Genomic DNA, 22,518 nt, shown 5'->3' on the forward strand with positions numbered 1-22,518 from the left:
TCCAGTGAACTGGAAGGTGAGTTTTTGTCACCAGGCTTTTTTGGTTCACGTGCAAAAAAGGTGATTACCACATTGGCTGGGGCAGCTGACCCTAATTATCAATGGGAAACAATGGGACAGGGAGGGGTATGGAGCATATCCGAGTACTTCTAGGTCAAGTCGTAAAAGTTAATGGAAGACCATAGCAACCCAAATAAGCAACACTGCCAAAGGTCCAGCCTTCTCCAGACAGAAGGTTAAGTTTGCCCCACCAGGTAAAGAGAACTCTGACCAGCTGAGGTACTTAAGAAGGGCAAACAGGTCATGGGAAGAAATGACAAATACCAGCTATGGTCTTGTGATTAGACACAGAAAAACAACTATCATATCCACCTGTATTGTATTCCTTACTATGATAGATATATTGATCTATATTAACAAAATCTCCTTTTTTCTCCTATCTTCCTGTTATTTTTATATAGGGATATTTTTGACGGTTATATTTGTAGTTTGTTGCATGCATTATGAGATATCAAGCTGGGAAGCATGATGGAATTAGGAGAATGGACATCCTAGTTATCCTGATGTAGTTACTGATAAGAATTCAGGTTGTCCTTCTTTGAGGGAAAAAGGTAAGTTTTATTTGTGGGGATAGTTCCATTATGTTAGGTAGAATCAGGGTTGGTGGGGGTAGCTGTGGTGGGCAAGTTTAACAATGGAAAAAGTGTGTATATTGATGTTGAGCAGCCAAGAGGTGGACCACAGTGAAAGTGTGTCATTTTTCTTGGCTGCCTAGGGCCATAAACCCTCTTCCTTTCTTTGGGACCTCCATACCTTATATGTCTGCCTTTCCCCTATGTAGACCAGAGCTCACTTTCCCAGGATGCCTTGCACCAGGTATGTAACTTAATGTCTAACATTTACTGAGCACTTGTATTTGGCCAAACACTGCTAAGCATTTTTCCTACCATATCTCAATTCTCACAACTACTTTATGTGGCAGGTACTATCATTAGCTGTATATTGAAGACAGGGAAACTGAGACTCAGAGAGGTTAAGTAACTTGTCCAAGATCACACAGCTAAGAAATGATGGAGCTGAAATCAATGAGTAAACGGTGGACCTGGGACCATCTGACTGCAGTGACTGTATTTAACCATCTTCCTCCAAGTCACATCTGTGTTTGGTGGGAGGACACACAGGTAATAGCATTATGATCTCACCATGTTAAGGGCATTACTACTAGTCTTAGTGGAGATCCAGGGAGATTTCTGGGAAGAGATGTTGCCTGAGCTGAGTCAGGAGGTGTAAGGAACTGGGTAGACAAAGGGGGATGGTCAGGGCATTCCAGACTATGGGAACTGCATGTGTAAAGGCCAGAAGAATGAACTGGCGTGACTGGAGGTGCCATATTGCAGTGTGTGGTGGGGAGCAGGGGGAGGATGGCAAGGCCCAAATCACACAGAGAGCTCTAGCTAAGCTGAAGAGTCTGAACTTGATCCTGGAGGCTGCGGAGAGCCACGGAGGGATTTTCAGTGGATTCATGATTCAGATATCTCTGGCAGAGCAAAAAGATGGTTTGCAGGGTGTGTGGGCTGGGAGCAGGGAGCAATTGAAGACTTTTGCATAATCCAGGTGAGAAATGAGCAGGGTCACAGGAAGAAACAACAGGGATGGGAAGAGGAGATGGATAGAGGGAATGGAGATAAGAGACGGAGAAGGTAGAATCAGCAGGACTTGAATGTGGATTTTAAGAGGAAAGGAATTGCTCAGGGTTCGTTCTGCCTGGGTGATGTGGGACATGATGAGCCATTCACTGAGATAAGAAATGCAGGAGAAAGAATGAGGTTGTAAGTTTTAAGCTGAGAGGGAGTTTTAACCAGCCTCAGAGAGCCCAGGGCTGAAGATGCAGCTAATAACAACTACCAATTACTAAGCACATGCAGCCCACTAAGAGCCAACCTCACAGGGCCCAGGGAAGACTGAATGAGTTAGTAGATGGAAGGGACTTAGAATAGTGCCTCTGCCAAAGTAGGCACTCTGGAAGAATTTACTATTACTAGTGTTATTTTACAAAGAAACTGGGCAAAGAGACGTGAGGTAGCTTACCCAAGGTCACTTGGGCAGGAAGTGGCAGTCTGACTGCAGGGCAGTGCCCCTGACCTCCCACCACACTGTCTGTGGGTCACAGAGAGCCATGGGGTGGGTGAGCTCACACAGGGGGAGCATGAAAGGGAGAGAAGAGGGGGCCGAGAGTCGGGGCCCAGGGAGCACCGACAAGGTGTCCCCAAAGGCACCGGGCCGACTGTGTATTCTCGGGGCCCTTCTGGTGCCCACACTCCAAGGCACGCGGTGCTCATCCCTGGAGTACTTTTAAACAATACATCCCCAATATACTCCTGTGTCCCACCCAAAAACCTCTGCTTCAGTTGTTCTGGAAGAGTCAAGGTCCTGGGCTGACCTTGAGAGACTGGAGCTCACAGCGAACTCCTGCAGCACAAAATGCTGTTGAGTGTCTTCCGCTGAAAGGTGGGGATGAACACAGTACCTCCTAACGGGTTGTGGCAAAGTGGAGGACATGTACCTTTCAGCATAATGTCCTCCGTAAAACTTCATCATCATTATTATTATTATTGATTACTATTGTTATTGTTATTGGTGCTCTCCTGTTTAACTCTCCAGGGTTTAGCACACATACAGGACTTGACAAATACCTGTAATATGACCACAGGAACACCCTGGTTCTGGTTCTAGCCTCCCCTTGGGTGAGTCACTCAGGATTTTGAGGACTGCAGCGTGTTGTAAGTGCAGCGCACAGTCATGCCTGACTGCCCTCGCTGGGGGTGGCTGGTGACAGACTGGGGAAGGTCAGTTGCAGGCTGTCTTGAACTGGTGGGAAGCTCAGCTCCTTGAGAGACAAGTGGGGTGAGGCTGGCACAGTGGCTGGGAGGACGTGGGCCCGATGTGGGCTGCTGCTGGCTCAGCAGGTCCAGGAGGGACAGCTGAGGCTCATGGACTGCGGCCTCCCCCATTCCCATCCCAGCTCGCGTCTAATGGTTTGGCATTCAGTGGTGCTGCACCCTGGCTGTGTACTCGCCCCTGTGCATGAATGTATGCATCTGTGGGAGAGCACACTTGGCGAGGCGAGACTAGCTCCATGAGTAAGGAGGTGGCAAATACGGAATCTCCTTTGAGAAGCCTCCTCTCAGTGTTAGAGTTCATTGGAGTACTTGGAGCACTTGGGTTTGTTTGGGCATCTGTCCTGACACCTATAATGTACTAAGCACGTGCACATGTGTCTGTATGAGCTGATTAACAGTGTCGATGAGCCACACGCGGGAAAATGATGGGTCCAATGGTGATGGTGAGGCCAGCCTGCTGGTTATGTACAGTGGTGTACCCTGGGGGTAACAATGGTGGTGTGGAGGTTGGGGATGGTGGTCTCTTGGCTGCCCTTTTCATACATCATAGACAATTTTCCTGTAGGTCAGACCCTTCCTTGAGAAGGAATGGTGATGAAAAGGAAGTTGGGAGAAGGAGGGAGGGGAGGCGTCCTATCTCTCAGCACCCAGTGTTTGCCAGCAGCCCCTCCCTGACATCCAGTTTTTGCGATATCAATTGTCCCCTCCAGAGAGCAGTTCACTTTCACTGCGTGACTGGGGAGGTAACAGGTGGAGCAACTCCCTGCTCCCGCGTCTGTATCTGGGAGGAGTGAACACTCTACCTGGCCTTTCCTCTAGATCTTTGCTCAAACCGTTCCGGCCACCCAGAATACCACTCAGGTTGACATCTCACCAATCTGTAACTTCTTTATTATGCCTTCCTAGGTCTTGCATGATAGAATTAAATTCTCTGCTCTTGGTACTCCTATGTTGCAAAGACTGCTGTGCAGTAGGTCTGTGTGGCTCTGAAGGCAACAAATCCGGCTGGGCCAAAGTTACAGTGTGAATTGGGTCAGTGTCCTTTTCTGGCTTAGACCATAAGTTCTTGTGTGGCCTGGACACCAAGGCCTGGTACAGTGATATGTTAGCAACCAGCTCTCCTGGGGAAAGGCTCTGATTTGTAGCACTTGCCGATATCCACGGCATAAACATGCTGGCCATGGCCAACTTAAAACTACCAGCGTGTCGCCACTGACAGTGCAGTTGAGAAGGGATGTGTCCAATCAGCCCTGTGAGGTATGGTTCCAGCATGCAGCTGCTTCTTCCTGTCTATGCTGCATAAATGTTGACATCAACTTGTGCAGGGCACATAGTAGGCCCTCCTTATATGTTTTAATGAGTGAATGAATGAATAAATACAGAAATAAATGAACAGATGAAGAGCTAGATGAGTGGGTGGCATTAAATCAAGTGGCTAGAGAACTGGTGACTCACCACTGGTGGGCAGGAGCAGGTGGGCTGAAAGCAGAGGATTTTTCTGTGTTGGGCGGGGGCTCTGCTGGCCAGCCCCAGGCCATCCACGTATCCCAGTCTTCCACTCCGAGGGCCTTTCTGCCTACCCCTAGCTTTTCCAGGGCTGAGCCACTTTGCATTCTCTCATAAATAAACTGTGATGCTGCTGAATGGAGTTTTCTTGTTGCGGCTTTTGTTTCTTCAATCATGACAAAAGCTGCACTAATGAGTTATTGGTAAAACCAAGCCCTGCTCCAGGCCAGAGAGGCGGGCAAGCACAAAAGGGGAGGTGTGAGGCCCTGAAAGAGAGCTTGCAAGCTGGGTAGAGGGAATTTAAAAGTTCCTGTGTGTCCAGGGCTTCCTGGTTCACAAGGACTAGCTCAAGGAGTCATTCTCCACAAGCTGGTTGGACAGGTGTCATTAACATCCCACCGCTCGCAGGCGTTTGTGCTCCCACCTCAGGGCCTTTGGGCTCACTACTGCCTCTGCCTGGAGTACCCTTGCTGCCCTATGTCCACGGCCTCCCTCACTCCCTTCACCCACATTCTTGATTGAACTGAACGTCTCCTTCTCAGAGGCCTTCTCTGACTACCTTGTCTAAAGTGACGCTGCTCCTCATTCTCCACCCTCTTGTCCTACTTTAATTTTTTAAAGCACTTACCATAATCTGATGTCTTGGGTTCTGTTTCCCCAGAAGTAGAGCCAGGACAAGTCTTGGAGGGCAAGTAGTATTTGGGGACTCCAGGAAACACCCCTGGGAGAATGGGGAAGTGATATAGGGAAGGGAAGGCAGCCCATAGAGGGTGCATTATTTGTTTTGTTACCACGGTGGGAAACTAGAGCCCAGAGCTGCTGGGGAACTCTGGGAGCTAGTGTGCAACACGCCCTTCAGAAACATCTGCCTGAGGGGTGAGGGCCCCGTGGTGTTTATGCACCAGCTCTGTGAGTCCTTGGCCCAGGACTGCTCTAGGCAGCTAGGGTTCTTGGCCTACTCTGTGGACAAAGGAGGCTTTGGATATTGACAATTAGAAGTCAGCCTGAGGGCACTGAAGTCAGTATAAGGATATGGGTGGAGCATGCACAGCATCTACTAGACTCGATATGACATACAATTTTATCATCTGTCTTATCCACTAAAATGGAAGGGCAGGACTTTGCCATGTTCACCGCTATATCCTGTGTGCCTGTAACAGTTTCTGATAATCATGACACAGTGGTTGAATGAAAGGAAGCCCATTTGACAGATAAAAACGATGAAGCTCAGAGATGGGAAGGACTGTGCCCAAGGTTAGATTCAATCACAACAGACGTTTTTATGGAGCACCTGCTTTGGGTGCAGCCAATGAAGATGGTGGAAAAACCCTTGGAAAAATGCTGAAAAACAGTTAAAAATGAGGTTTCTGGAATTATGTGATAGCTCTTCCTGCTGCCTTGGTTCTAGAGAGGAGGAGGTGGGACTTCCATGACTCCATTCCATAACCCCCCACCCCACACACACATAAGTGTTCCCTGCCTTCAGTCTGACTTGGCAAGGAGAGGTCTGAGAAGCCATTAACTGAGGTTCAGGCATGAGCTGTGCAGCCAGGGTCTATGCTGAGATGTTATTTTGTGTTTTCCCATTTCACCTGGAATAATGACAGACATTTCTGCCTCCTCCATTCCAAGAAAGGGACAAAGGTCAGTGTCTAAGTCTGGGCTTTCCTGCCTCAGGGACCTTGGGTTTTGTTGTCAAAGCAGCAGGTTTGGGAGGTGGGGGTCCTTGAGGGGAGTGAAGAGAGTGTAGACTGGAGAAGGACTGAGGCAGAGTGATCCGACAGAAGGGAGAAGGATGACAGGGACCAGCCCTGGAAGGGACAGAGATTTGGGGCCTTTGTCTAGGGCCTTATGTCCCTCTGACCTGCAGTGCCAGATGTGGATATCTGTGGGGGCTGGACATCAGTGCTGAGGCCCTGTGGGTCTCCAGGGCCCACCTGTGGTCATTGAGAGGGCTGCTGTGACCTCTCAGAGCCTGTCCAGGGCAGCTGAGCCCGACTGAGGCCTGGCCCCAGGTTCAGGAGCCAAAGCTATGGGAGTCCATTCCCATGGCAACCACAAGGCCCGAGGCCTCTTTTCCTAGACCCCAGATCCTTCTATGACCCTGGAGATTCCCCCCAAACATAACTAAGGCTGATTTCTCAGCACTATGGAAATTGGAGACTTGGGATCAGAATTTATTTGACTTGAAAAAATAAAACAGTATGATATTTATTGCTGTGGATGTTACTGAGTAAATTCAAACCCACTCCAGTGCAGAGGGATCTGAGGGCCTCTGGATGAAGGGCACTGAGCTGAGAGGCACACACAGGACTCCAGTCTGCGAGCAGGCCTGCCCAGGCAAAGCCAACCCCCCGGGTCAAGCTCCTGACTACTTAGAGGGCTGAGGAGGCACATGGGAAACAATGGAGGAACTTAATTTAAAAACAAATGTATTCAAAAATCACATTTGTTTATTTCTGATTGTAAAAATAATGCATACTGCTTGGGGAAAATAGAAACTAAGGGAAAATAGAAACATATAGACAGAAATGCAAATCACCCATAACCCCATCACCCAGGATAGTCATTAAAATGTTATTATCTGTCCTTCTCATCTTTATTCTACATACAGCTTTTTACATAATGGGGACCATGCATAATTACTTATATAATTTATATTCTACCTATAGTGGACAACGGGTCCCTGAGCTCTGTATGGTAAACAAATGAAGAACACACACACACTCCCACACAAACACACTCCCACACAAACACACACTGCTCATGCGTTAATTTGCACAGACAGTGGAGAATGGAGCAGGGAAAGAACAATGAAAGGTAATAATTCCCTACCCTGCTACTACACACCTCATGACCCTGAAGTATTCTCCAACCTCTTTGTGGCTCAGTTTCTTAATCTGTAAAATGGGATTGATGAAACCTCATTTAACTGCCTCCTAGCATTTTTGGGTGGGTCAATTGTGAAAGTCCTTAATCAGCTGTAGTGGTATCACTAGGTCATGTGGTGCAGTAAAAAGAATTAGGAGCCCCAGTTTTTGGCATTCAATTTGCTGTGTGGCTTTGAGCCAAGTCCTTAGTGTCTCTGGTCCTAAGCTATCTACTTAGATAAATGAAGGACTGGACTATGATTCCTAATAATAAAACTAATCATTTCTAAAACACTTACTATGTGCCAGGCACCATTTTAAGCACTTCATATGCACCTTCTCATTTACTCTCTCTTACAGCCCTATGGCGCTGGCACTATCCTTATCACTTTTTTACTGATGAGGAAACTGAGACAATAAGTAACTTGCCTACAGTTGCTCAGCTAGTGAGCAGTAGAGCTGGGATTGAAATTAAGGACTTCTGAGCACTGCTGTCAATAAAACTCTTGTGATGATGGAAACGTTCTATATCTGCAATTGTCCACTGGCCATGTGTGACTGCTGAACACTTGAAACGTGGTGTGGTGTGTCTCAGAAACTGAATTTAAAAGTTTACTCTATTAAACTAACATAGCTACTATAGCTGCTGGGTAGGTGTCTGCCAGCACAGTTCTAGGATGTCAGCTTTTGGCCCCTGTTCTATTAAGACAAAGCGCCAGGCAGTGGTGAAGAGTATCTACTCTATAGACATGGAGCCAAGTTATATGAACACCAGCTTTGCCTTTTGCTAGCTGTGTGATCTTGGTGGAGGGACTGAACCTCTCTGTTCCTCAGTTCCCTCCTCTCTAAAAGGAGGATGACAAACCTCTTTATCTCCTTGGGAGTTTGCAGGGCAAGTGGCCTTTAGGCAGGGCATTTTATGCTTAGGATTGTACACAGCCTTCAGATAAGCCCTGGTTAGGGGAGATGGAAAGGGTGAGAGGAGGGGCTAGACGGTCCTCATGGGGCTGAGCGGGAGAGTTCCCCCTTCCACTTGGGTTCCCCCTTCCACTTCCCGGGCCAGATGTGGCTCTCAAGGCACCCGCAGTGGTGGACGTGGAGGATCCCTGAGCAGAGCCGGGAGTACCGGATAATGCGATGAGTTCATCAAAAAAGCAGCGACTTCCCTGGACTTCAGGTGTGTCGGAAATAAGGAGAGTGCCCAGCGGGCCCTGCAACTCCTCGCTCTCCCCAGAGCAAACTACGGGATGGGAGGTCGGAGCCGCAGGACCTGGAGGCCAAGGGGCCAGAGAGGAGCGGCGGCCGGAGGAGCTGGGGGTGGGCTGGGGCGAGAAGGAGCAGGGGAAATGAGGTTCAGGGTAGGATAGCAGCAGCTTGTCCAGGGATCGGGTCAGAGCTGGGGGGAGCTGCAGCAAGGCCACCACGTTGCACACTGAGAGGGAGGAGCGCTCCATTCCTGTTCTAACCTATGTGAATGGCGCCCCCTGGAGTTTATGCCACGCAGCCGTCCTGTCCTGTACGTGTTCGTGTGTGCGCGCGCGCGCGCATGGTGATAACACTACAGATTTCTGGTCCCCCTCCGCCTTTTACATGGATCAAAAAGAAGTGGTGGCTAAATAAAAATGAATTTGCTGGGGAGGGTAAACAGAAAAGGAGCAAGAAGAATCAAGGGCGCTGTCCCTGGGCCCAGCCCTGTCCTCGTCCCCTTTACCCCCTCCCTTACATCCCAGCCTGTCTGTTCAAGCTTGCGGTTATATGATCCTGCTTCTGAATTGCTGTCCTAAAGGAGAAAAAGACCAGTTCATCAGAACTTGATTCCTTCCACTGGGGATTCTGGGGCTCTGGAGGAAGATGCCAGAGGACAGAGCCACACTCAACCTGGCAGAGCCGCCCTACCTTCAGGAAATACACCTCTTCTCCTAGAAAGCATCCCAGAAGGAGGCATCAGCCCTGGTCACTCCCCCTGCCTCTTCCTTACACAGGCATTTCCCAGAACCTTCTGCCCCTCTCGCCTATTTCCTTCCCTAAGAATTTGCTTCCACTTAGCCTGTACATAACTTACACATTTCTTCTTATATATTCATTATTTGTATTTGTCCCCAATCTACAGATTGTCTGGATAATTTAGGGCCCCTTTACCCTGATAATCCAGGTCTTGCCCAGAGCCTCCTTTTGTCTGAGTTAGTGTAATCTGACTCAGTGCATGTTAATGAGCAGACATCAGTGGCTACACTGAATGGAAAGAGAGCACACCTTACAGATGCCATGCTGAGCCTGGGATGAGGTGGAGTGACCTTCACGAGACCAGACGGAGTAACAGACCAGGCCTTGGAAAGGAGCTGACCTCCGGGTGCTTCTGCTGTCCCCTTAGTCAGCTGTGTCTCCCTACCTAGGCTACTGTAGTGAGGTGGAAATGGGGCTTCTTCTTGGAGTGGGTCTGGTCCTTAGAGTGGGTTTCTTCTCCCTGTGGGTGCTGACCACTGCATGCCAGTTTCACAGCCTCACCTTCAAACAGTCCCTGTCCCCAGTAGCCCAGAAGGACATTTGCATTAAGACATTTGCAAAATAGTTAAATAAGACACCAGGCTTCTTCCCCTTGGGCGAGGTTAAAACTTGGAAGCCTGTAAGCAACCGGGCTTAAGGTGTGGGAAACAATCTTGCGGTTAGAGGCAAGAAGTCAGAGTAGCCAGCCAGATGCCTGCCTTGTTCCCCCATCTCCTTAGCCCTTACATACTAAGTGAGTATAATGAATGAAGTCTGTAATAGTGTTACAATGTATCTGTTCCTGGATCTATATCCCTGCTCCATTTTTATACCAAGATGTATATCCCTATAGCAGCAGTTTTCACCCTCAGACTGGTGCTCCCTGAGGGCAGGGCTATGTCCCCCTCAGATGGGGGCTCCCCGAGGGCAGGGCTGTGTCTCCAGCAGACTGCCCTGTGTGATGTAGGCACAGTGCCTACCTCAATAAATATTTGTTGAATTAATGAATAGTCAAGAGAACCTGACTTTTCCTGCCCATTCACCCCCTTCCCAGACCCACCTAGCAGGGGAGCAGAGCTGGGTAAATCAGTGTTCCTTGTACCTACCTGATCAGGGTGGGAAGACTATGTGTTTTCCAAGCTGGTGTTAAAACCCAATTACTTTGGATCCACTGAACCATCAGCTCAAAAAAGTTAAACAAAAAACCTCCCCATCCCAAATGTTCGTGTGGGCAAAGGGAGCTTGGGACAGGCTAGGTGACCTTCACTTGGGAGATGGTGGCCATCCAGATGTCAGGCTGCAGACATAGCTCAGAAGGCTTTGGAGTGTGGGCTGGGAGCAGTCTCAGAGCTGGTCTAGGCACAATTGCTCATTGTGGAATTGAGTTTCTGGAGTCCAGAGAGGGAAGATCGCACAGCAGGGCAAGGCACAACCCTGACACAGGCCCAGACAGCAGGGAGGGACTCATGTCTCTTTTGCATCTGCTCCCCTTTCATTCTAAGACTGGTATTTTCAGTAACTCACTATTAAGCCAGTTGATGAATGACTGTGTCTCAGTTTTCACATCTGTAAAATGGAGGGAGCCACATGTCTTAACTCACCTCACAGGGACATTTTAGGGACCAAGTAAGATAGTGGGTATGTAATTCCTTGGAAAGTTCAAATGTGAAGGCAGCCTTGGTGATGGTTGTAAAATAATTTACAAGAGAACCCAAATGAATTGGTCTTTCCAAAGTGATCGTGGTCCCCAGTCTCACTATCCAGCCCCATCAATTCACATTTGTCAGTTCATATGATAAGCATTTATTAAGTCTGGCACTGTGCCAGGAGCTAGGGACACAGTGGCACCACTCTGGAGTAAGCCCAGTAAATTAAAGTCAGATCCTGTCTTCCTTCCTCTGTTCAGAGTGCTGCCAGAGTGCCCAGCCTTCCACAGTGACCTGAAGACCCACATGACTTACCCTTTTACCGGCTCTGATTGCTGCTCACTCCTTCAGTTGCAGCCAAATCATGCTTACAACTGCAGGGCCTTTACATGTGCTGCCCCCTCTCCCTGTAAAGTGGTTTGCTCCCTGTCTAAGGTCTGACTCAAATGCAGTGAGATCTTCTCTGGACACCCTTTCTAACATTTCAGACCTCCCATTTCCTATTCCTCTGTCTAGTTTTAGTATGCTCCGTACTAATTAATACTATTTATTTTCCTTATTTATAGTGTATTGTCTGTTTCTACACTAGAATGTAACCTCCACAAGGGCAGGGGTTTTTGTCTGTTTTGTTCACATTGAATCTGCAGTGTTTAGACTAGTTCTCACACATAATAGGAGCCCACTAAATATTGATAGATGAACAATGGTGACAATACAGATGGGGTCCCTGCTCTCATGAAGCCTGCATTCCATTATCCAAAGGGCCTGCAGGGGTCATGGGGTGAGGAGGGAGTAGAGGGGACTACACTCCTGCAAAGACTCTGGGACCCTTCCTCTCCAAGGGTGTCGTTTCAGGATTGCATTATCATAGTCTTGAACAGCACGATTTATAACAGGAGTTAACTGCTTACTAATTAGCAGCTGGAACCATTAATTGGCTATTTGTTAGAGCCCGAATTAATAAACTGGTCTTTCAGCGGGGTCATAACTCTCCCCATTCTCACCCCTCCCAGCCAGCCTTGCCCACCAGCCTTGCCTGACCAGAAAGTGTCTTGCCCTGAGATTGAATTGATACCTTCCACCATATGATTTTCAGAGACAATTTCCCTTGCAAGGCAATGGCACCATCCCCGCAAAGACTCTTCTTCTCCCCCTCTTCCTTCTTCTCTCTCCCCCTCTCCCAGGCTCTGATTTGCCAGAGGCAGGAGGAGGTGGGGGAGCATTCTAGTAATGTGCTCTCACAACAGAAAGCTGAAGCTGCCCTGCTTAGCCCAGGTCTGAGGCTCCTGGTGCCCTGGCCTCTTAAAGACCCCCTCAGGCAGCAGCTAGTCCCTGAGACCTCCCTGAGCCCAAGGGACAAGTTTTCTCTGGGGCAAAAGAATGGGGTTTTTCTTAGAGAATCTTAGATGAAATCAAAGAGTTGGGTGCGGACCACGGAGCCTGCAGGCAGCCCAGCTTCAGTTGTAGCCAGCTTCAGGTCTAGGGGTCTAGCTCTCACCTACCCCCAGCAGCCCAATTGTGGGTCCAGGGCTCTGTGCATGAAGACAATAGGTAACATGTCTTGTAAAAACATTTACTAGGCGCCTAGGTCCTACGTCTCTTCAGTATAGAACAGTGGGAAAGAGCAAGATTGTCAAAGCCACTCAGCCAAAGCCCAGTTTGGCCATTTAGCAGCTATGTGAGCCACTAAATCTCTGTTATTTTATGAAAATAACAGTCCTATCTCACATAGTTGTTATGAGCATTAAATAGGTAATACCTAGGAAGGGCTTAGAACAGTGCCTGGCAGTGGCATCAATGATTATTATTATTATTATTATTAGTCACTTCTCTCAACCACTCTGTAAGTTGGGATTCTGCTCACTTTACAACTGGGGAAACTGAGGCCTAGTGAGGTTAGGATTGGAAGCAGGACTGACGGCTCCCGCGTCTAGTGCTCTTTTCCTTCCCCCTGGGTGCCTCCCACTACCAGAACACAGGGCTCTGTCAGAAGCAGCAGGCGGGGTACACTTGGGGGAGGAGATGATGGAATTTACAGGCACACACAAACAGGCTGTCAAGGTATTTACACTGCATACAATTAGCTGCAGAGTATTCACAAGCGGATTAGCTGCAGCAAATGTTCAATCCCAGCCTGGCTCAAATCTGGTCCTCTCAGCCCCTCCCCACCACGAGTCTTCTCCCTCCTCCAGGCCAGTGTATGTGTCTGGAGAGGGCAAGCTCGAGAGAATGTCAGCTGAGTCACTGGGGTCCCCTGCTCCTCCATAATGCACCCCAAAGCCAAAGAGGAGCAATTACTGCTATTTGTGTTTGGACTAGCTAATTGGAAAATAGGAAAGCACTGTCCCACGACATGGATAAATGCTCATTCAACTCAGAATGAGCAAAGCCAAGGAGAGGGAGAATCACTGTAATGATTCCCTGAGAGCTTCCTGGAGGAGGTGAGGATTTCTAGGAATTTTCAAATAATGGGAAGAAGATGATAGTTAAAAAAGCTTCTCATCATTACCCCTTCAATCGGTGCCACTTCCTTTAGACTGGGTGGGGAAGGTGGGTAGGAAGAGACCTGATAGATCTTTCTCTCTGTGGGGCAGAAATTGCGTTTTTCTCCTTGGGATAATGTTTATGGGGTGGGGAGTAGAAAGGATGGCTGCGTTGAGGGCATCCTAAGTCTGTGGTATCAGCCTATGATTGGCATCATTTACCCATTCATTTAACAAATCTACAGCTGGCATCTGCTGGGCACCCAGAGCCAAGATGGGTGTGATCCCTATTCAGCCTTGGACCCACAGGAAAGAAAGGAGAGAGAAAAGTCGGGAGGAGGGGGATGAAGGAGGAGCCATCAAATGGAGGTGGGCTGGAGAACTGAAATTCTGCAGATGTTCTCGGACTTCCCAGGACAAACAGAAAGGGAGCTACAGAGGTGTCAACTGATGGCACACCTCCCATGCCGCTGGCATTTCTCCTCACACTTCCCGCTGCTGTCCCCACAGTTGGGGGCACGTTCTCCTGTGTGTTGAGGGGGGAGGGGTCAGTCCCTGAAGGGTCAGGGCAGGAGGGACCTAGCACCAAACGGACCTAGGAAAGGGGTGGTTTTCATTGTTTTTTTAAAATTATGTTTTATATTACTTACTGAAAAATTAACTCTTTTTGGGTGTACAGTTCTTTGAGTTTTGACAAATGAATCCATAGAGTTGTGGAACCACCATGAGAGCCAACATAGTGAATAGTTCCGGGTGGGGAGAAGAGGGTTTATAATCTCGCCGCTTGTTACATGCCACGGCTGTCGCGCTCCCACGGGCCGCCCTGATGAAATCCCTGCTCACACGCCGAGATAAATAACGGTGACAGGTGGAGCAGGTGAGATTAGCAGGACCGGGTAGGGGGGCCATCGCAGGCGCGGCGGAGGCCGCCGGCCTCCCCTCCTAGCCTACGCCCCTCCCGGCTGGCATTTGGGAGGAGAGCTCTCCCATCCCGGGCTCCGAGAGGGCCGAGTGGCGGCAGAGGAGTTCCGGAGTGCTGGACCCTCGCAGGTGGAGCGGGCCCTGGGCTTGGCTGCAGGAAGAGTGCGCCCCTGAGGCGCTTGGGGGCGTCTGAGTTCCTGAGGGGAGGCGGGATGGGGAGAGGGGCGAGCGGGGGACACTGTGGAATGGCCTAAGGGAGCCCCGGCGGAGGGGTCCTGCGGACAAACCTGTTGGGAATCTGTGGGCCAAGGCAAGGGCAGAAGCTCTAAGCGCGCCCCCTCCGCCCTGGCTCAGCCCGCTGCTCTGGCGGTGGCCCCCAGGCCCAGGCTCCCCGGAAAGGGGCGGGGGCTCAGCCGCGGGCGGAGGGACTCCAAGGGCCGCGCACTCAGCGCTGCAGCCCCACAGCAGGCGGCCTGCTCACGCGCCTGCAGGCCCCTAAGAGCCATTCCCTCCAACCCCCGCTTCAGTCCCTGCCCCCGCCAAAAGTGCAAAACATTTACAAAGTGTGCAGTGCCCCGCAGGCTTGGGTCCCCGAGGCGAACGGCCGTGCTTTCCCCGCGAGCGTACTGGGATCTGTGCGCCCGGCTCGGCAGCCAGTCTGGGTGTGCAAGGGCGGGCGAAGAGCGAGTGTGCGAGCGCGCCTGCAGAGCCCGCGCCGAAACCCACGTCCCTCCGCCACTGTCCTCGGGATAGATGGATCCATTTCTGCTTTCTGACATTTTCCTGCCGGGGGGCGGGGAGCGGAGAGCGGGAGAGAAGAGGAGGGGCAGAGAGGGGGAGAGAGAGAGAAGAAAGCAGGCAGTCTGCTTACCCCAGCCTTGTTTTGTTTTCTCTAATTGGTCCTGGGGGAGGCGAGGAAATTGGACAGAGGCTGGGGCCGGGCAAACTGGGCTGCCTTTAATTGGCTCCTTTTTTTAACTGGAGAGGAATCAAACAGGAGAGCTAGTGACAAAGGGTGGGAGAGCAAGAGACCGAACGAGGAGACGCGAGGAGGAGGGAGGAGGGAAGGAGAGGCGAAGGAGGGAGGGACGCGGGGGGAACGCGGAATGAAAAGCTCCGAGGAGGGAAAAAGCAGCACAGTGAAGCCCAAGTTGCCGAGAAAGCGGAGCGCTCCCGCGGCCCGGAGTCCAGCGGCCGCCGCGCCCGGGAGCCCGGCCCGGCCCCGCCCGCTCAGGGCCCCCGCCGGCCAAGGCCGCCGGGCGGGGGCGGGGACGACCAACTTGGGGCGCGGCGCAGCCCGGCTCTCCGGAGAGTGTCGAGGTCGGGAACCGCACAGCCGCGGCCAGACGGCAGGAGCGAAGCGCGGCGAGCGGAGGCGGCGAGCGACCCCCGCGCTGCAGCCACGGCCTCGCCGAGAGCGCGAATATTTTTCAAACGACTCAAACTTTCCTCCTTGCCCTGCTTTCTGGGGTCTCTCCTGGCTGGAATTGCTCTCCTGATTCCCCTGGGGCTCCCGGTGCGATACCTCCCCTGGGTTCCCGCGTGGCTCGGCTAACTTCGCGGGCCCGGGGACCCGTGGCTCTAGCCCCTCGGTCGAGCCCAGCCCTCGTTGCCCCTCCTTTCGGGGGTGGGGTGGGGAGGATTGGGGCTCTTTTGCCTCTGGGAGGGCACCCAGCCCGGCCCCCTTGGGTAGCGCCATTGAGCTCGCGCGCTCGCCGCAGGACTGGAGACAGGATTAACCCGAGCGGAGTCCCCGGCTTCCTCGCCCCCGCTCCTCCGAGGGGCGTCCCCCGGGCGGGGAAACAAGTTTGTCAGTCGTCGGTGGCCTGTTGGATCGAAGCGCCGCCGCCGCAGAAAGGTGCCTGGCGTCCAGCACCCTGAGCGGACAGCCCTGGGGACCAGCGGCGTATCAGCGGCCGGGCTCCTCAGGCCGGGGCGCTGGCTGCTGCACTGGGCGCGCCAAGGCACCCGGGGCCGGGCCAGCGCCCCCTGCGTCCCCACGCGGACAGCGGCCCCGCTGGAGAAGAAACCCGGGTCGCCACTGCCACCGCCACCACCGCCTCCTCAGTCTCCCGGTCTCCGTCGCCGCCGCCGCCGCCTCCGTCGCCCCTCAGGGAAGAGGGAGACGCTGGGGGCATCGCGGGGCCCCTGTGGATGCGCCCCCCGCCGCCTCTCGGGTTGCGCCGCCTCGCGGGGATGAAGCACCGGCCGTGAAGATGGAGGTGACCTGCCTTCTACTTCTGGCGCTGATCCCCTTCCACTGCCGGGGACAAGGAGTCTACGGTAAGAGCCCGCGTCCCGCTCCACGCCGGCTTAACACCGCGCGGAAACTTTGCAAGAGAGGCGCAGAGCGCGCTCTATCTGGGTTTGGTGGGGACCCCGGCTCGGACTCTGGAGCGGATGCCCGGGTCCCCGCCCTTTTCACGGCGCGAGCAGATGGAGCTAGCTGCTTCGGAGCACGGAGACGGGTAGTAGGGTCTGGCGTGAAGCCGGGGATTCCAGGGGGAGGTACCCACTTGCCCAAACCCTGCCAGCGGCGGGGATGGATCGGAACCCTTCAGAGCACCCAGTCGGCTCGGGAGACCCCGACAGACCTGAAACCGTGGGCTGGGGCAGCGGCTTTGGGGTACCGAAACCTTGTCCTACCCTGGCTGGGCCTCAGGAGTGAAAGCGGAGCGATGCACGATCCGGAGTTGCGCACGGCTTGCCGGCGAGCTGGCTGCCAGCACCGCGACCGGGCGGCGGGCTCGCCTTCCCCGCTCTTGCTGCGGCTTCGCTTCTTTTACTTCCTTCTTGACAGCCAGGGCGGATGCCAGCATCCCCCGGATTGGGCGCTTAAGACCCCGGCCTCCCTTTTCGGACCTCTCCTGAATCAGTTCTTCCTGTCCCCGGTTCCCAGCTACAAGAACCCAGCCCCACCTTCCTTCTCTCTGCGCGCACACACAGACACATTCAGCCACCGTCCCCAGGAAACGCAAACACGGCACGCACTCCTCGGGCTACGTGGCCAAACTCTGCCTTCTGCCACGCAGCCTTGCTCCAGCGTTCCCACTCCTGGTTCTCCCGCGCCAGGGGTACTCTGGTTCCTTCTCCCTTCTCTCCCGTGTTTTTCCGGGGAAAGGTCCTGAGAGTGGACATCATCCGTTCAGGATCACCAGGGCTCGCCTCTCTCAGAGGCCCTCCCTCCGAGTTCTAGCAGTCTGCAATGCCCTGACTCCACAGCACAAGAAGTCAGTCTCGGGGCCCAGTGCCCTTACTTTACCGCCTCTGGCTGCAGTCCTGTGTCTGTGTAGGTCGCTTTTTAATGATCTGTGGCTGGGGTGGGTAGGGTTCCCTTAACCTCTTTATTTGGGGCAAAGGGCCTAATAATTCGTTTTTAGATCAGGGGAGAGTTTGACCAGCTCTGTTGGTTGGGTGACGACAGAGGCATTTCCAGCCCGGCTGCCAGCCTCAGGTACAGATTCTAAGTACTTCTGGAGGTCCCTGTGCCTCAAAAGAGGGAGGGGTGTCTGGCAGGTGACATGCTCCTGGCCCTACAGAGCTAGCTGGCTTGGGCTTAATTCCCTAGGGAGACTGGCCGGGGCATCTGGCCAAACTCTGCTGCTTAATTAGTTTGTGTGTCTCTTACTGCCTGGCCTTTACATAGGCTAGACAAGGAACGAAGGAGGGAGAATGCAGTAGGACTGAGAGGCTGGGGTGCCGGGAGGAGGCCACTGAGCAGGCCCCAGAGGCCTCCCCAGGTCAGGGAAGACGCCAGGAGTCTGCGGGTCCTTTTTCTTCCTCCTCCCCAAGGTTTCCTTACAGCTTTACTGCCTCCTTAGGAAGAGGCCTAAGGAGGGACTCACTGAGATTTTTATCTCCTTTTCACCACACCCCAGAGCTTTGGAGAGTGACAAAACCCTCCCTTTTTGCTGCCATCCTTCCCCGTGCCCCTCCTGCCGAGTGCCCTTGGGCAGATCTGGCAAGCCTATCTTCTGGCCATCCTTGTCCTCCATCCCTTCCAGCTTCTCCAGCCTTACCCAGGGCTGCATGGGATCCATCTTGAGGAAGCTCCTCTGAGCCTACTGTGGAACCCCCAGCAGTGAGGGCAGGGGTGGGGGAGAGGAACAGAGGTCTCTGAACATCTTGATTTCAGAGTCCTTTGGAGCTGAGATTTAGCCATTGGCTTATCTGCTCTCTTTTCTTTGTATTTTCTCTCCTCTCTCACGTGCCTGGGTTCCATCTACTCTTAGAGCAAATCAGGGGGGTTGGTGCCCTGGGACCAACTCTGGCCTCTTGGACATTCTCTCACCTTCCCTTTAGAGCATGGCTCCAGGTAAGCTGGGGCCTCAGGGTAACTGCAGGTAGAAAGACTGTATCAGAGTGGACAGAGAGAAGGGAAGACCTGGGAGGAGGGGGCCGGCAAGAGCTGTTGAGTTCCTTGTGATGCTAGAAGCTTCAGCCAGGTACACCAGAAGGGGGAACAATTGCAGACCTGGGTTGGGTTAAGGAGTAGTATGGAGAGCTACATCTTCTGCCCCTTAGTTTCCCTCTACACCCAAAGCAGATGAAGCAGCTTGAGAATGAGTAGACTGTAGAGGTGAGGTTGGTCACATTTGTCTGTCATTGCATCCTGGCACCCAACCTTGGCAAATTTTTGCCATGGGAATGGAGGACCATAGTTACGGGAGGTTGAAATTCTTCTTGAAATTTCAATTGCTTCTTGAAATTCTTTCTCTCCAGGAAGTCTGTCTAGGATGGTTTCCAGCAGGGGTAGGGGGAGAAAGGAGAAGCTGACAGCCAGAGCGCTGCCCTGGCAGTGAGAAGGGAGTTAGGTTTTACTCAAGGCACAAAAGAAAAGTGCCCCACGGGAGGTAAACCCAACCCCTCCCCCTGCACCCCATGCCTGTGTGGCTGAAGGAGGGGCAGATTAACATAGAAGCTGAACTGAGGAGATGATGGAAGAACAGGATGTGGAGGGCAAACCGGTCAGGATCGCGCTTGGGTTGTGGGTCTCTGCTGGGCTGGTAGGAGGCAAGTGCCCCGAGCCCTATATGCCCTGCTTCCCTCTGAGGGTCCTCTTGCCGGCCCTGAGGTTCACTGTCTGCAGTAGGGCTGGGGAGGTGCTCTCAGTCTGGTCAGGTGGCTTCCCTCTTCTTTGGGGCACAGATGCCACAGCAGCCGAGTACTGGACCAGATGGTCCACTTGGAGCCGGTCCCCTTTTCCCTCCTGGCCTCCCAGTCTTCTGGCCCAGTTTGTTGTGCTCTGGGGTGGATCCTGTGGTCTGCCTTCTGGCAGGCCAAGGGGTGGGCTGGCCCCAAAGGCTAGTTCTGAGGCAAAGGCCGTAGCCAGGCGACTGACGAGTGCCCTGCATGTGGATAGCATCAGAGAACACCCTCGCCCCCACCTTGGCTTCCTCTCCTCCTCCCGTGGCTTTTGGACTTCCAGCCAGGGCAGATCGGTGGGATGCCTCTTCTTTACAAAAACACAACTAACCCCTGGATTATTTAATATGCTGGAGTGGGAATTGACATTATCCTTAAGACAGGTTGTTTGCAACTTACTGGTGGAAGTCAAAATATTTCACCAAAGGTGTCATCAGAAACTACTATCCTATGCTAATTTTTGTGGGAACATGAAGACAGATGTTGAATAATTTGACAAGAGCAACATAGCTTACAGAATTATCACCAAGTCAGGTTTTTTTCCCTTCTCTGAGGGGTACAGAGAAGGAATTGCAGGAAGTGTGTCTCCCAGTGGCATCTTATGGGTGTTGACTTGGGTGTGGGCACTCTTGGGATTTTTCACTAGAGTTCCTACCCCATGCCTTGAAATTGGCTGTCCACCTCTGACTCTCCCCCTGGAGAAGGCATTGCATCTGAAAACTGGTCCTGTAGTACTAGCAGAAGGCTCTGGGTTTTCTAAATGTTCTCGAGATGGTCCATGCCTCTGTCCCTTCTTCCTTCTCAGTTACAGAAACTGCATGAGTGAGGAAGAGAAAGGGCCTGTGCCTGCAAATCCTGGTTGTTTTGTTTGCTTTGCCGGCATTGTCTTCTCCTTCTCCCCAACCCCCAAGTTCATGTTGGCCCCTGCACCAGCCTGAGAGCTCCCCAGGCCAGGTGTGAGGCTGAAGAGCCCCCTTAGGGTCTAGATCTGCATGCTAACCTAGCCTACACTGCAGGTGGGGCATCTGTGTTTGTGGCTAGATGGGGGCTCCGGGAGGGGCTAGAGAGGATTTTATTAGCTAGGAAAGCACCCTTGAGGGTGCAAGCTGGGGACATGCCAAAGGTCCACTTGTTATTGGCCAGGCCTGGCTGTGAGATGCTGGGGCCAGGGTGGCAAAGCCTCATTTAGAGCCTGGTATTAGCTCTGCTTTGCTGGAACATGGAGAGATGGGCGGGGGGGGGGTCGCAGGGGGGTGCTCCATAGGGAGCATGGAGGGAGCTAATCACAGCCGCCAAAGCTGGGCAAATGAATGATGCAGGAAATCAATACCTGAGGGCACGAGTGGAAATCTGGCTGTGGTAGCCGCCCTGGCTTCTTTCATAGCCCAGGAGGCATGGGCGGGTCTAGGAGGAATGAGACAGAGTCAGGAATGTGGGGGGGCCCTTCCCCACCACCCCTTCCTTCATCCTCCCCATGACCAACTACCCTGCTTACCCCCCCCCCCCCCCCCGCACCACCTTCAACCCCTTGTAGTGCAGCTTGGGGAGCTGGGCCAGGGGATACCCCACCCATCAAAGACAGGGGGCCTGGGATATGGGACCTTGGGACTCTCAGTCCTGGAAGAGCCCTGCCAGGTCCCTGCCACTGGACTCCTGAGCCTGACTAATTCCGGGTGCCTGGGCTGCCTGGGGGACTCTGCCCTCGGCTACTGGGCACTGCCACTCCAGATATGGCCAGCAGGGGGAGGGCTTGGCCACCACATTGCTCCTTGCCTAGCCTGGGCTCCCTAGGCCGCCTAACCTCCTGGTGGGATGAGTTACACCAATCTTCCGCCTGGAGCCCATGGGGCTCCTTAGGGCCTTCTGAAGCTCCAGGCCCTTTCCAGCTCCCATGTCCCCACCCTGTGTTCCAGGGCACTCGCCTGTGGCCGGAGCCATACTCCTCCTGCACCCTAGGCCATAGGAGAGCTCTGCGGTGGGGCTCCTGCCCTTGCACAGCTGCCCCTTTGTGAACTTAGGATGCAGCAGCTACCTCTCTATTGCCAGGAGACTGCCTTCTAGGCACGCACCTGCTGATGGCAGGTACCTGGTGCTAAGGGGCCCCTACTATATTTAAATGTTGATATGGGAAGTGAGATCAATGCTGAACAGGAAGGAGTGATTTTTGTAAAACAGTGACATCTCCCTTTCCCCAAGCCTATAAGTAACCCGTGCTCTTTGTAAAACAATCAGAGAATGCATAAAAATATAAAGAAAAAAGTAAAATTAATTCACTTGACATTCCTCCATGCATTTGGTGTTGGTTCTTTCAGGCAGTGAAAATGAATGAATCTTTTAGGCAGAACCATTGTTATAACAATCCCTTATAGGTGTCTAAGTGCCATGTGCCTCCCCAAGCATCTCCATGCCTCTACCTCCTCTGATTCCCCTGGCATTCTGAGAGGTCACCTTAGTGCGTTCTATTGTCCCCATTGAACGGAGGAGGAAACAGATTCCAGGAGTTTCAGTGACCTGCCCCAGGTCTTATCCCTTATAAGAAGTGGCTCTGAAATTCGGCCCCAGGGGATCTTCTGATTTGGGGGTAGGAAAGCAGTGTGGCGTCCCCCCTCACTCTTCATGAAATATTTACCAAGTACCCCCTTTGAGCAAGCCCTGTTCTGAGCACTGGCAGGGATACTGAGCCAAATGAGACAGAGGTTCTGCCCTAGAGGAGACGGGGAGGAGAGTCATACCCAAGATGGTGGTTTCTGGGTGGTCCTGATAAATGCCATGTGGTAAGGGCAGATAAAGGCTGTGGGAATTCAAAGGGGGAGGAAATCACTTGCAAGGCCTTGTGGAGGAGGGGGCATTGGGAGTGGCCTTGACAAAGAGAAGGATGGACTGAGAAGGGCATCCCAGGGGGAGAGCTCTCCGTGGCAGAGGCATGCTGGCCAAAGGACCTGGGTGGGCCAGGGCACCAGCTGTGCTGGAGCATAGGCTGAAAGGAAACCAGCGCAGGCAGAGTTGGAAAAGGAAAGGAATAATAATAAAAATCACGTGTTTACTGCCCAGGCTGAGACCACAA

At 52.6% G+C, this 22,518-nt stretch overlaps 1 protein-coding gene across 1 annotated transcript in view; it reads left to right on the plus strand.

Annotated features, from left to right (window-relative positions):
• The first annotated feature begins 16,459 nt into the window (after positions 1-16,459).
• The window catches only part of MDGA1 (MAM domain containing glycosylphosphatidylinositol anchor 1), a 52,116-nt gene continuing 46,057 nt past the window's right edge, over positions 16,460-22,518 (plus strand). Inside the window, exon 1 of the mRNA XM_017657702.3 lies at positions 16,460-16,592. Within this exon, the coding sequence (XP_017513191.3) occupies positions 16,526-16,592 (67 nt within the window). The 5' untranslated portion in view covers positions 16,460-16,525. The remainder of the gene's footprint in view (positions 16,593-22,518) is intronic.

The sequence above is a fragment of the Manis javanica genome, chromosome 16 (assembly GCF_040802235.1).
Source record: "Manis javanica isolate MJ-LG chromosome 16, MJ_LKY, whole genome shotgun sequence".
Taxonomy (NCBI): Eukaryota; Metazoa; Chordata; class Mammalia; order Pholidota; family Manidae; genus Manis; species Manis javanica.